Source organism: Lithobates pipiens, unplaced genomic scaffold, assembly GCF_037356315.1.
Source record: "Lithobates pipiens isolate NorthernLeopardFrog02 unplaced genomic scaffold, aLitPip1_a1.2 Scaffold_18, whole genome shotgun sequence".
Lineage (NCBI taxonomy): Eukaryota > Metazoa > Chordata > Amphibia > Anura > Ranidae > Lithobates > Lithobates pipiens.
The window spans coordinates 22,836,299-22,850,410 of NW_027507758.1; the positions used below are offsets into that span (position 1 = coordinate 22,836,299).

At 44.1% G+C, this 14,112-nt stretch overlaps 1 protein-coding gene across 2 annotated transcripts in view; it reads right to left on the reverse strand.

Moving 5' to 3' along the window:
• Positions 1 to 2,610: 2,610 nt before the first annotated feature.
• The window catches only part of CUL9 (cullin 9), an 89,373-nt gene continuing 77,871 nt past the window's right edge, over positions 2,611 to 14,112 (reverse strand). For both annotated transcript variants that reach the window (XM_077485469.1, XM_077485468.1), the window contains exon 41: positions 2,611 to 3,190. In XM_077485469.1, coding sequence (XP_077341595.1) covers positions 2,989 to 3,190 — 202 coding nt within the window. In that variant the 3' untranslated portion in view covers positions 2,611 to 2,988. The remainder of the gene's footprint in view (positions 3,191 to 14,112) is intronic.

The window sequence follows — 14,112 nt, forward strand, 5'->3', positions numbered from 1 at the left end:
GACAAGACGCTCGTTGTCGCGCGACGACAAGACGCTCGTTGTCGCGCGACGACAAGACGCTCGTTGTCGCGCGACGACAAGACGCTCGTTGTCGCGCGACGACAAGACGCTCGTTGTCGCGCGACGACAAGACGCTCGTTGTCGCGCGACGACAAGACGCTCGTTGTCGCGCGACGACAAGACGCTCGTTGTCGCGCGACGACAAGACGCTCGTTGTCGCGCGACGACAAGACGCTCGTTGTCGCGCGACGACAAGACGCTCGTTGTCGCGCGACGACAAGACGCTCGTTGTCGCGCGACGACAAGACGCTCGTTGTCGCGCGACGACAAGACGCTCGTTGTCGCGCGACGACAAGACGCTCGTTGTCGCGCGACGACAAGACGCTCGTTGTCGCGCGACGACAAGACGCTCGTTGTCGCGCGACGACAAGACGCTCGTTGTCGCGCGACGACAAGACGCTCGTTGTCGCGCGACGACAAGACGCTCGTTGTCGCGCGACGACAAGACGCTCGTTGTCGCGCGACGACAAGACGCTCGTTGTCGCGCGACGACAAGACGCTCGTTGTCGCGCGACGACAAGACGCTCGTTGTCGCGCGACGACAAGACGCTCGTTGTCGCGCGACGACAAGACGCTCGTTGTCGCGCGACGACAAGACGCTCGTTGTCGCGCGACGACAAGACGCTCGTTGTCGCGCGACGACAAGACGCTCGTTGTCGCGCGACGACAAGACGCTCGTTGTCGCGCGACGACAAGACGCTCGTTGTCGCGCGACGACAAGACGCTCGTTGTCGCGCGACGACAAGACGCTCGTTGTCGCGCGACGACAAGACGCTCGTTGTCGCGCGACGACAAGACGCTCGTTGTCGCGCGACGACAAGACGCTCGTTGTCGCGCGACGACAAGACGCTCGTTGTCGCGCGACGACAAGACGCTCGTTGTCGCGCGACGACAAGACGCTCGTTGTCGCGCGACGACAAGACGCTCGTTGTCGCGCGACGACAAGACGCTCGTTGTCGCGCGACGACAAGACGCTCGTTGTCGCGCGACGACAAGACGCTCGTTGTCGCGCGACGACAAGACGCTCGTTGTCGCGCGACGACAAGACGCTCGTTGTCGCGCGACGACAAGACGCTCGTTGTCGCGCGACGACAAGACGCTCGTTGTCGCGCGACGACAAGACGCTCGTTGTCGCGCGACGACAAGACGCTCGTTGTCGCGCGACGACAAGACGCTCGTTGTCGCGCGACAAGACGCTCGTTGTCGCGCGACAAGACGCTCGTTGTCGCGCGACAAGACGCTCGTTGTCGCGCGACAAGACGCTCGTTGTCGTTAGATGTTTTGGAACTACATTTCCCATGATGCTCTCGTACTCGGCCTTGTAGTCAAACATCATGGGAAATGTAGTTCCAAAACATCTGGGGTGCCACGGTTCTCCATCACTGCCTTACAGCATGTGTTAAACGTAAGACCCAAGAGCTGTATCCGGCCTGCCAGGTCATTTGATGTGGTCCTCCCGCCTCTCCTGCACACCCCCCACCGCCACCCCCCCAGTCGGCAGCAGAGGAGAGCAGAACTCCTCCCATAGGTCCTGCACTCAACCGCAGCACTCCCTGGTCTCTGCGTTCAGCAGCCTCCAGACCATGCACATTCTGTGTCCCAGTCCTGCTCCCAACTGATGTAGGGCAGGGGGAATATTGACACTTTATGTAAAAAGGAGAGCAGGGTATTGCAGACATCTAGTCTTAAGCCTCATACACGAGATCGCACTTTGTGCAAAAGTCCACGGCAAAGTGTGTACAAAGTGCGTTAGCTGTAAGTTTGTATTGCATACACACGATCTGACTTTTTAGGCAACAAAATGTAGTGACGTTTCAACGTACTGACGACACTTCAAAAGAGGACGTTCAATTACTCCGGCGCCACCCTTTGGTCAACTTCTATATGGTCGTCTGATGTTTTGCATTGGTTCTGAACATGCGTGTTTGTACTTTGTACAAAAGTCCGATGGTTTTGTGTACACCTGATCGGATTTTGCTCCATCGGACTTATGTTGTCAAAAAGTTTGTCGGTTCGCACAGCCAACAAAAGTCCGATGAAAACCGAAAAAGTTTGTCCGATGGGGCGTACACACGGTCGGATGTTGCCTTAAAAACGTTAATTTGCACATTTGTTGTCAAAAAGTCCGATCACGTGTACGGGCCTTTACAGATACATCCGGCTGATGCTGCCCCGCAATGAAATGGAGTGACACCCCTTTGTTAGAGGAATAGGAGTAGACTAGAAATAATTGAAATTCAATGTGGAAATTGATACACAACTTTAAAATGTTGACCACAGATACACATTACTATTTTGTACATTTGTCAATCTATAAAAAAAAAAAAAAAAAAAAAAAATCTGGTGTTAATTTAAACAGTATACCAAATAAAAGACATAAATATGTCCCCAGAAAAAGATATAAAAATGTTTTAGATATGCAAGTTAGTCAAGTTGCTGCTAAAATTTGACCTGGGCATCTCCGTTTCCATGACCTTTGTTCTCTAAAAAGGTATTAAACAAAAATTGAGGGTTAAAATGATTTTGAAAGAAAATAAAAGCAGACACAAGCAGGGACAACAGCTTAGCTGTAACTTTAATAAACGAGCTGCAGTAACTCCCAGCTGCAATGCCTCATTTCACCCGCCAGAGGCGCCAACTCCCAGCCTATAGACTACGCTGGGGAGGGGTCACAATGAGTTTGGAAAATTAACATGAGTAACCATAATAAAAAATAACTCTTAATTATAAATATAAACATACTGTATATATAATTGCAGTCCCGTTACGATGGCTGGGCCTGTAGTCTTATCAGTGAATTACTGGTAATTAACGGCATTCCCAAGGAAATAACTGAGGCACATGAAGGGGAAATGGGCAGAGAGCGACACCCTGCTGGACATAAATGACAACTCCGGACAAATAATCGGGAGGAGCGGGCAGATGGATTTACTCGTATGCATCTCCATCGTAATCCTCAAATATAAAGGAATCAGGTTCCAGGTTCTCCGATTCATCATCTTCATCATACGAAAACTCATCTTCGTCTAGATCGTCGTCGTAGTCTTCATGCCACTCTGGAACGTACTCCTCGTCCTCATCGTCCTGTTCACCTGCAGTATCTCCAGAATCAGAGGCTCCATCCATAGTGCTAAAAGGGCAATATGGGATACGTGATGGGTCTTCCCCGCAGGTGGTAGAAGTAAAATCTTCATCTGCGGTAACATCAGCTGATGTTACTTTAGAAGCAACTTATCTACTACAGGCCTGCAGAATAATTACCCTATCCCCAATAACAGACCGACATCCACCAATCACATTCCCGTATACACAAGAAACAAAATGAACAACCCATTTGAGTCCAGATGGAATCATTATGAAGGAGCTGGAGTGAAAAAAAAAAAAAATCTACCAGAGAGTAAAAGGAAGCGAGTAGAGAGATGAGCAAATAGAAGAACGGAGCAAGGAAACTGTGTGAGTAGAAGAGCGTGAGGATAAGTGAAAAAAAAAAAAGGAAGAGAAGATTTAGCAAGTTGAAGAGGGAGAAAAAAAAAATAGTGATGAGTTAGTAGAAAGGAGTATGAAGAAGAACAAGTAGACACAAGGGAGCGAGGAGACGAGAGGATTAGCAAGGAGAAGCATGAGCAAGTAGGAGTGAGGAAAGAGACAAAGGAGTTTAAACGAAGATAAGGAAATTAGAGTAGAAAAAGAGAATAAGTAAAAAGGAGGAGTGAGAAGAATAAGTGTGTAGAAGAGAGCAAGAAGGAGGCATTAGCAAATGGGGGACCGTGATTAAAAAGGGATAAGCGAGTAGAAGTAGGGTGCAAAGCAGAGAGGAAAAAGGAGAAGGATGAAGCCAGAGAGGAAAAAGGAGAAGGATGAAGCCAGAGAGGAAAAAGGAGAAGGATGAAGCCAGAGAGGAAAAAGGAGAAGGATGAAGCCAGAGAGGAAAAAGGAGAAGGATGAAGCCAGAGAGGAAAAAGGAGAAGGATGAAGCCAGAGAGGAAAAAGGAGAAGGATGAAGCCAGAGAGGAAAAAGGAGGAGGATGAAGCCAGAGAGGAAAAAGGAGGAGGATGAAGCCAGAGAGGAAAAAGGAGAAGGATGAAGCCAGAGAGGAAAAAGGAGAAGGATGAAGCCAGAGAGGAAAAAGGAGAAGGATGAAGCCAGAGAGGAAAAAGGAGAAGGATGAAGCCAGAGAGGAAAAAGGAGAAGGATGAAGCCAGAGAGGAAAAAGGAGAAGGATGAAGCCAGAGAGGAAAAAGGAGGAGGATGAAGCCAGAGAGGAAAAAGGAGGAGGATGAAGCCAGAGAGGAAAAAGGAGGAGGATGAAGCCAGAGAGGAAAAAGGAGAAGGATGAAGCCAGAGAGGAAAAAGGAGAAGGATGAAGCCAGAGAGGAAAAAGGAGAAGGATGAAGCCAGAGAGGAAAAAGGAGAAGGATGAAGCCAGAGAGGAAAAAGGAGAAGGATGAAGCCAGAGAGGAAAAAGGAGAAGGATGAAGCCAGAGAGGAAAAAGGAAGGATGAAGCCAGAGAGGAGAAGGAAGGATGAATCGAGAGAGAGAGAGAGAGAGAGAGAAGGATGAAGTGAGAGAGAGAAGGATGAAGCGAGAGAGAGAGAGAGAGAGAGAGAGAGAGAGAGAGAGAGAAGGATGAAGCGAGAGAGAGAGAGAGAGAGAGAGAGAGAGAGAGAGAGAGAAGGATGAAGCGAGAGAGAGAGAGAGAGAAGGATGAAGCGAGAGAGAGAGAGAGAGAGAGAGAGAGAGAGAGAAGGATGAAGCGAGAGAGAGAAGGATGAAGCGAGAGAGAGAGAGAGAGAGAAGGATGAAGCAAGAGAGAGAGAGAGAAGGATGAAGCAAGAGAGAGAGAGAGAGAGAGAAGGATGAAGCAAGAGAGAGAGAGAGAGAGAAGGATGAAGCAAGAGAGAGAGAGAAGGATGAAGCGAGAGAGAGAGAAGGATGAAGCGAGAGAGAGAGAAGGATGAAGCGAGAGAGAGAGAAGGATGAAGGGAGAGGAATATGTGAGAAGAGGAGAGCGAGTAGAGAGAGAAGGGTGAAGAAAGATGGGAGAGGTATGTGAGAGAAGAATGAAGTGAGGAAGATGAGTAGAAGAATGGAATGAGGAAAGGGGTGAGCAAATTAAGAGGGAGGAAAGGAAAAAGTGTGTAGAAGAGAGCGAGAAGAGGGATGAGCAAATGGGATACCATTAGAAAAGGGACAGGTAAGTAGGGTGCAAGCAGAGAAGGATGAAGAATGTAGAAGGGAGAGGTATGTGTGAGAAGAATACAGTGAGGAGCGCAAGTAGAAGAATGGAATGAGGAAAAGTATGGGCAAGTAAAAGGGATTGAGAAGTGGAATTAGAAAATGGGTAGAAGTAGGGTACAAATAAGAGAGGAATAAGTAGATGATGATGAAGACAGTAGAAAAAGGGAGCGGTATGAGTGAGAAGAAGAATGGAGCGAGGAGAGAAATGAATGCGTAGAAGAGAGCAAGAAGAGGGATGAGCGAATGGGAGACCATGAGAAAACGGATGGGCGAGTAGCAGTAGGGTGCAAGCAGAGAGAGGAGAAAGATGAAGAATGTAATAGAAGGGAGAGGTATGTGTGAGAAAAATGAAGTGAGGACAGGAATGAGTAAGAAGAATGGGATGAGCAAGCAAAAGAGAGCGAGGAGAAGAATAAGTGTATAGAAGAGAGCAAGTAGAGGGAATGGGAACGAGTGAGAAAATGGATAAGTGAGTAGAAGTAGGGTGCAGAGCAGAGGGAGGAGAAAGTAAATGAAGGGAGAGAAGACAAAGACAGAGATATGAGTAAGAATGAGCAAGTAGAAGGAAGTGAGAGCGAATAAAAAAAAAAAGAAAGAGCAAAGGGATGAGTGATTAGAAAAATGGAGCGAGGAGGACAATTGAGTATATTAAGGGGATGAGGATAGGTGAATAAACAAAAGGGAGAGAGGAGAGGGATGAGTAAGAAGGAGAGAGAGTGAGAGAAAAGGGATGAGCTACTAGAAAAAGAGAAAGGGAACAAATGTCTAGATGAATGGAGAGGAAGCAATGAGTTGAGGCCGGGATATACAGTTCCTATAAAAAGTATTCACCTTCTTGGGAACTATATTGTCAAAGAGCATTAAATAAGAAGGAATTATATTTTGTTTTGACTGATAAGGAGAAATTAGTTCCTCCATGTCAAAAATAAAACATCTCTGCAAAGTGATTCAAATTAATTACAGTGAAAAATAAGTGAATTATTTTAGAAGGTAAAATATAGAGAAATGGAGATCGCCAGAGTATAGTCAGGGGGTGTCATGCGATTGTAGTGTCACAATCCACATGTTTCTGGTTGTCAGACTTCAGGTGAGTCAGTACTGTGTCATTATCCACACCATAAACAGAAAAAAACACTTCAAAAAAAACTTCGTGAAAAAGGTACAGATAAATCAGTAAATTTAAGATTGGGAAAGTGTGGAATAGCTGTAAACCTGCCAACAAAGGGCCATCCACAAAATGTGAGTATCCCTGTAAATTTGCAGACTAGTGAAGGAGGAGGCCGCCGCGAAGGAGACTAGTGAAGGAGGAGGCCGCCGCGAAGGAGACTAGTGAAGGAGGAGGCCGCCGCGAAGGAGACTAGTGAAGGAGGAGGCCGCCGCGAAGGAGACTAGTGAAGGAGGAGGCCGCCGCGAAGGAGACTAGTGAAGGAGGAGGCCGCCGCGAAGGAGACTAGTGAAGGAGGAGGCCGCCGCGAAGGAGACTAGTGAAGGAGGAGGCCGCCGCGAAGGAGACTAGTGAAGGAGGCCAACATGAAAAACACTAGTGAAGGAGACCAGCCACCAGGAAAACAACTAGTGAGAGAGGACACCAAAAGGACGTTAGTAAGGGAGACCACCATGGAGGACACTAGCGAAGGAGGTCACCAAGAGATATATGACCGTTCAGAAGCAATTACAGGACTCAGTGGCTGATATTGACGAGACTATGTATACAATACCTGTTAACCAAAACTCACATTACATATTTTCAGTTTCTTAGTGAAGTTGTGAAGTTTAGGTGACCCGAGTATATCACTCGCTATTCTCAGGCAACCTGACTGGGCTAGATTTTTGCATATAATAAAATCCTAAATGAGGTTAAAACAGTATAAAGCTGGGGTAGTGTTTCTTCAGGAGACACACATTTCCCACCAGGCCAAAGCGGTTCGAGAAATTACCAAACATGGTTTTTACGGGGACTCTACAGCAAGAAGAGCAAAGGGGGTAGCCATTGGGGTGGCCAGAGAAGTGTGGTTCATATTGGAGGAAAGGATGACAGGCCCTGAATGTCGATACCTCTTCAGAAAAGGGAAACTATATGAAATGGAACGTACCCTGGCAAAAATCTATTGCCCCAATAAGAACCCAAAAAATGATTTGGGGTAGGTCATAGGGAAGTTAATGGACTGTAAAAAGGGAAGTGTGATAATGACAGGAGACCTACATTTTTGCTTGGAACCAAGTATTGATAGTACATCGTGGGCACAGGAGACTAGGAATGTACAGTTGAAAACAATAAAAAATAAATTGTATCAGTGTCAATTGATGGACATATGGAGAGTGCAGCACACTCCAAGACACAGGATTATACATTCTACTCCCCTGTGCAGGCGACATACTCATGGAACGATTAAATAATGGTCTAACACAGGTTACTAAAGTTGGTGATTAAGACGAGTATTGAAATAACACATTCACATTCCCAGGTGAGCATGGAAATGAAGATAGCAGGTGCCCAAAGACAAATTAATGAAGAATAAACAAAGCGCTAATACAGGGTATAGAAGAGGAAAAGAATATAAAATAAGAAATATAACAATATCTCAAAAGAGATAACAGAGATCACCCTTTAGGAGGCCCATAAGGCCTATATTAGGGGCATCCTGATGAGAGAGGATGAAGAAAAAAAAAAAAAAGGAAAGGAAAAAAAAAAAAAAAAAAAAGAAGAAGATGGAAACATTACAGAAATCCATAAACTAGAACAGAGGCATTAAAAAAAAAAAAAGAGAAGGGGAGTGGCTCCAGGCACTAGTGATAAAAGGAACTAAAAGACCTATTGGATCAGGAGATATGGAAGGACTTCAATAGAATTGCAAAAGAAAGATATTTATAGGGAAATAAACGGGAAAACATCTGGCAAGAATATTGAAGAAAAAAAAATCATTAAACTATATAGAAAAAAATACAGAATAGTACTGGGGAGATAGTATTTTCAACAACAGAAATAGCAAAAGTGTTCCAGAACTACTATGGGTCCTTATACGCAATAAAACAGAGAGTCAACAAGAAATAGCAAGACCGGAAAAGATTAAAAAAAAAAAAAAAAAAAAAAAAAAAAAAGTTCCTGAAAAGTGCCAGACAACCTCAAGTAGCTGAGAAAAAGCTAATCACATTAGAAAAAACCCATAACAGAAGGAGGTCAATATAGCCCTAAATGAATCGACATCGGGGAAAAAGGCCAGGTCCTGGCGGGTTTATGACTTACTATTACAATTTTTTTTTTAAAGAAAACCCAATACCTAAATTATGTTCATATATGAACGGATTGGGAACAAACTAGAAGATGGAAAGAGAAGCCGTGTTGCCCTCAAATACAATCATCTCAAAAAAGAGAAAAGATGGTACCCTATGTTCAAGTTACAGACCAATATCTCTGTTGAACGCAGACATTAAACTATTCGCAAAAGTATTGGCTACCAGGATGAAAGAGCTGATGATTGATTTGGTACATGCGGACCAAGCGAGTTTCATCCCCAGTACAGAAGGGAGAGACAATGGGGTGAGAACATTGCTCTTGCTTCAGAAAGTTAGAGAGGAAAATACCCCAGGTCTACTCCTGTCAACCGACGCTGAAAAAGCGTTTGACAGGGTAGACTGGGGATTCATGACGAACACCTACTGCAAGTGTGAAGGTCAACGGGACTTTATCTTCCTCCTTTGAAATGAACAACGGAACAAGACAGGGGTGTCCCCTATCACCCCTATTATTTATACTATCATTAGAACCCCTGCTGCTGGCAACAATAAGGAACAATCCAGACATAAGAGGAATTAAGATAGGAGGAGGAGGAACATAAAATATCAGCTTACGCTGACCATGTATTACTTTATATTTCTAACCCTAGGATTACTATGCCCAATCTAATGAAGACTCTGAAATATTATGGAGAATTATCAAACCTAAAAATAAATCTTTCTAAATCAGAGATTTTAAATATTAATGTAAACAAACAGGAAGAACGCTGTTTACAACAAGAATTTCAATTTATATGGCAGAACTAAAATATCTAGGAATAAGATTAAAATCATTCCCAGGGTAATTATACCAGGTAAATTACATCCCGGATTTAATTTAAAACTAAATAAAAACAGAAATAAGAAAAATCGCAACAAGGTCCCTCTCATGGATAGGACAAATAAATACCATAAAGATGGTAATGGTACCAAAAGGTATGTACAAATTTCAAATGTTGCCTATTCCCCCTACTTCAGACATTTTAAAACATAAAAAAAATAAATATATATAACTAAGTTCATTTGGCAGAATAGGAAACCGAGATTTCATTCGCTGTATTAAGGAGAGATAAAACGCAAGGTGGGCTAAAGGTACAAGACTTTAAAAAACATTATAATGCGGTGTTAATTTCATGAGTAATGGAGTGGACAAGGGAGAAAAACGAAAAAAAGATGGGTACAAATCGAGAATGTAATGAGTGATACACGGTTGGGTAGAATTATCTGGATTCCACCTCAATATAAAGAGAGCACTGGGTGAGAATACACATCCACCGACACAGAGAATTTGGGATCCAATACATAAACAAGGTAAACGGAAATACAATTCTCCACTAATACCATTGAAAGAAACTATTTTATACTGGGAAAAGGGAAATTATTTGCAGACTGGATAAAAAAAAAAAAACGAAAATGCACGACTAAAGGATAACACAGAAAAGGGGAAAATATACACATTTCAAGAATTAAAACACAAGACAGATTTGATGGTGATTGAGGAATGGCGGTACCCACAGTTAAAACACTTTGTCATGACTTTGCCACAACCATTAAGATCAGCGGAAGATCTAAAGGCTGCTAGAGCGGCTGAGTATGGTATTAAATACAAAAAAAAGGTATTGCGTGGATTTATAAAATTCTAATGGCAGAGGAAGAGCTGGAGGTCCCGCCATACATATTAAAAAAAATAAAAATCAAAAATCAAAATCAAAAATAAAAAAAACTGGGAAAGAATTGGGAACACGAGGGAACAAACAAAAACTAGGAAAAAAATTTGAGATCAGCACATAACTCCGCAGTCAACAGTAACACAGCTGAGATGAACTATAAATGCCTAAGACCCCTTTCACATTGGGTCGTTTTGCAGGAGCTATTGCGCTAAAAATATCGCCCTTTAAACCGACCTGAAACAGCCGCTGCTGTGTCTCCAATGTAAAAAAGCCTGAGGGCTTTCACACTGGAACGGTGCGCTAGCAGGACGGTAAAAAAAGTCCAGCTAGCAGCATCTCAGGAGCGGTGCGTATACCGCTCCTCCACTGCAATGAATGGGGCACCGCGCAGCTATACCACCGGCAAAGCGCCTCTGCAAAGGCGCTTTGTGGTGGTTTTTAACCTTCTCTCGGCTGCAGCAGGGCGTAAAAGCGCTGCAAATCCAGCGGTAAAGCACCACTAAAAATAGCGGCACTTTACCGCCGACGCACCTCCCGGTGGTATACAGCCCCAAACAAAATAAGTAAATATCAATCAGGGAAATCACCATATTGTTGGCGGGGGATGTAAAGTAGAGGGAACGATGGCACATTTATGGTGGGATTGCCCAAAAATAAAAAGCTATTGAAAAGAGATCTTACAGTTAATAAAATAAATTACCAAAAGAGATATTGGAAGAACCTTGGATGTGATTGTTTCATGGAATATTTGAGATAATGTGGAGAGGAGGGAATAAAGGGAATGATAAATAGATAGAAAGATTGGAAGCTTTTTAAAAAGTTGATGAGATATATGGAGGTTGTAGGAGTATAAGAAAGGGTAAAGTGGGAGAAAGGAAGAAGATTTAGATAATGGGATGGATGGAGGTGTGTGTGTGTGTGTGTGTGTGTGTGTAAAACATACACTAAATGTAACCATGTTGAATCTACGGAATTAGTTTTTGTATGTGGATAGAATTAAAAAAAAATTTAAAATAAAAAAATGCAGTAATGGGGTATAGTTGTAATGTTTATATGTTTAATGCTGCCAGAGAACTCTACACTCCAGGGTGGGGATTACTACCAAAAAGGTGCATCTCCTAAACACGGGGGTGTATACTTCTTACTTCTTACTTTATTTTATCACTGTAATTAGCATTAATTCACTTTGCAGATATCTATTTTTACTTTGACTTCAATTAATTTATTGCTGCCGAATAATGTAATAAACATTATATACGACGTAAAACATTTACTATAAGAAATTACAAAGAGATAGTACAGCAATCCTAAAATATAAAAAGGCGAGAGACCAGAAAAAAAAAAAAAAAAAGAGGGAAAAGAAAGCAAATAGCTTATAATCCATTTTACTATAGTATGTGGTAGGAAAATGGGAGGCCAAAATATTGTACCAGGAAAGAAAACTAGAATTATGAAGTAAGGAATACCGACGATTGACACAGGATTGAGGGCAAGGGTCCAGAAAGAAGCAAAGAGCATGAACAGGATGGGAGGCTAGAGAAGCTATTGTGAAGTGAGGAAAGCCTGGATGGGAGGCTAGAGGCCAGAATGGATGATAGAGAAAAAATGAGGATGGACAGGTTAAGAGACCAGAGACTAGGATACAGCAAGGAGAACAGAGGATGGGTAGGATGGAGGGCTAGAGGCAAGAAAAGGCAATAGGCTAGGGTGGAGTAAGGAGAACAGAAGATGGACAGGATGAGGAGGCAGGAGGCCATGACAGAGTAAGAACAGAGGGATGGACAATATGGAGTGGTAGATGCCAGGGTGGAGTGCAATGGACAGAGGATGGTAAGCAAAAAGACATGATGTAGTAAAGAACACAGAGGATGAACAAGAAGGAAGGCTACAATACCAGGATATAGTAAGGACAACCGACTGAGCGACCACCTCATTGAGAATAACCTTTTCGATACCCTTCAGTCTAGATTTCGCCCACAGCACTCCACAGTAACAGCCCTCCTAAAACTCACAAACAACTTACTCAGCCAAAAACAATGGTCATTATTCCATACTCTTACTCTCTGACCTTTCCGCTGCTTTTGATACAGTTGACCACCCCCTCCTCCTCAAATAATTAAATTTGCTTGGTCTCCATGTCTGCGCTCTCCGTTGGTTTGAATCTTAGCCATCTCATCGCACCTTCAGTGTCGCCTACAACTCCACTTCCTCCTCTCCAACTCCCCTTTCCGTCGGGATCCCCCCAAGGTTCTGTCCTTGGACCTTTACTATTCTCGATCTACACGTCCTCCCTGGGTCAGCTGATAGTGTCCCATTGGCTTCCACTACCATTTATATGCCGATGACACCCAAATCTCTCTGTCCCTCAGCTCACCCCATCAATCTCCTCACTCATCATTGATTTACTAACAGACATATCAGTCTGGATGTCAAACCCCTTCCTCAAACTTCATCTATCTAAAACTGAGCTGTTAATACTTCCTCCCCCACGTGCCCCTTCCCCCTGACTTCTCTGTCAAGATCAATGGCACATCTATCAGTCCGTCCCCACATGCCAGGGCGCTAGGGGTAACCTTAGACTCTAAACTGTCCTTTCAGGCCCACATACAAGCCCTGTCCACATCATGCCGCCTTAGCCTTCGCAAAATTTGTAGAATACGCCCCATTTTTAACTAATGACACCACCAAGCTTCTTATTCACTCCCTGGTCATCTCTCGCCTCGACTACTGCAACTCCCTCCTCATTGGATTACCTTTACATAGACTATCCACCCTTCAGTCCATAATGAGTAGCGTGGCAAGACTCATCCACCTTACCATTCATGCAGTGTCCTCCACCCCTCTCTGCCAATCACTCACCGAAGGAATAAAATTCAAAGTACTAACAATTTACAAAGCCATCCATAACTCTGACCCCAGCTACATCACTAACCTAGTCCCAAAATACCAACTAAGATGCTCTCTTCGGTCCTCTCAAGACCTCCTGCTCTCTAGCTCCCTTGTCACCTCCTCCCATGCTCGCCTCCAAGATTTCTCCACAGCTTCTCCCATCCTTTGGAACTCCCTACCCCAATCTGTCCGACTGTCCCCTAATCTATCCATCTTTCGGCAATCCCTGAAAACCCTTCTCTTTAAAGAAGCCTATCCTGTGTCTAACACCGTTTTACTTCCTCCATCAGGTCATCCCCCCACAGCTATTACCTTTTGTATTAATTGACCCTTCCTATTTAGATTGTAAGCTCTAATGAGCAGGGCTCCCTTATTCCTCTTGTACCAAATTGTAATGTAACTGTAATGTCTGCCTTTTTTTTTTTATAAGCGCTGCGCAAACTGTTGAAGTTATATAAACCTGAATAATAACACAGAATGGGAGGCTAGAGGTCAGAAAGGAGTAAATGTCACAGAGGATGGACAGGATTGGAGCCTAGAGGCCATGATGGAGTAAGGAAAGCAGAGAAAGAGGGCTGAGGCCAGGAGGGAGAAAGCACCACAGAACAAGACAGAATAAGGCCGGCCATACCAGATTCAAACCTCCTGCTAAACCAGCTGAGATTCGAAACCGTTAATGAGTAGGCTGAATGTACAAAGTTGACGGATCCACTTGGGCACAAGCAGCCTGCTGGATTCTCTTACGATTATCGCTAGCGGCTGCTATAGCTGCCTATGTCCTGCCACCGGGAACAGACAATGGGGGTTATTTACTAAAACTGGAGCGTGCAAAATCTGGTGCAACTCTGCATAGAATAAAATCAGCTTCCAGGATTTACTGTCAAAACTGAACAAGCTGAAGTTAGAAGCCGATTGGCTATCATGCACAGCTGCACCAGATTCTGAGTGCACCAGTTTTAGTAAATCTAACCCAATTGCTT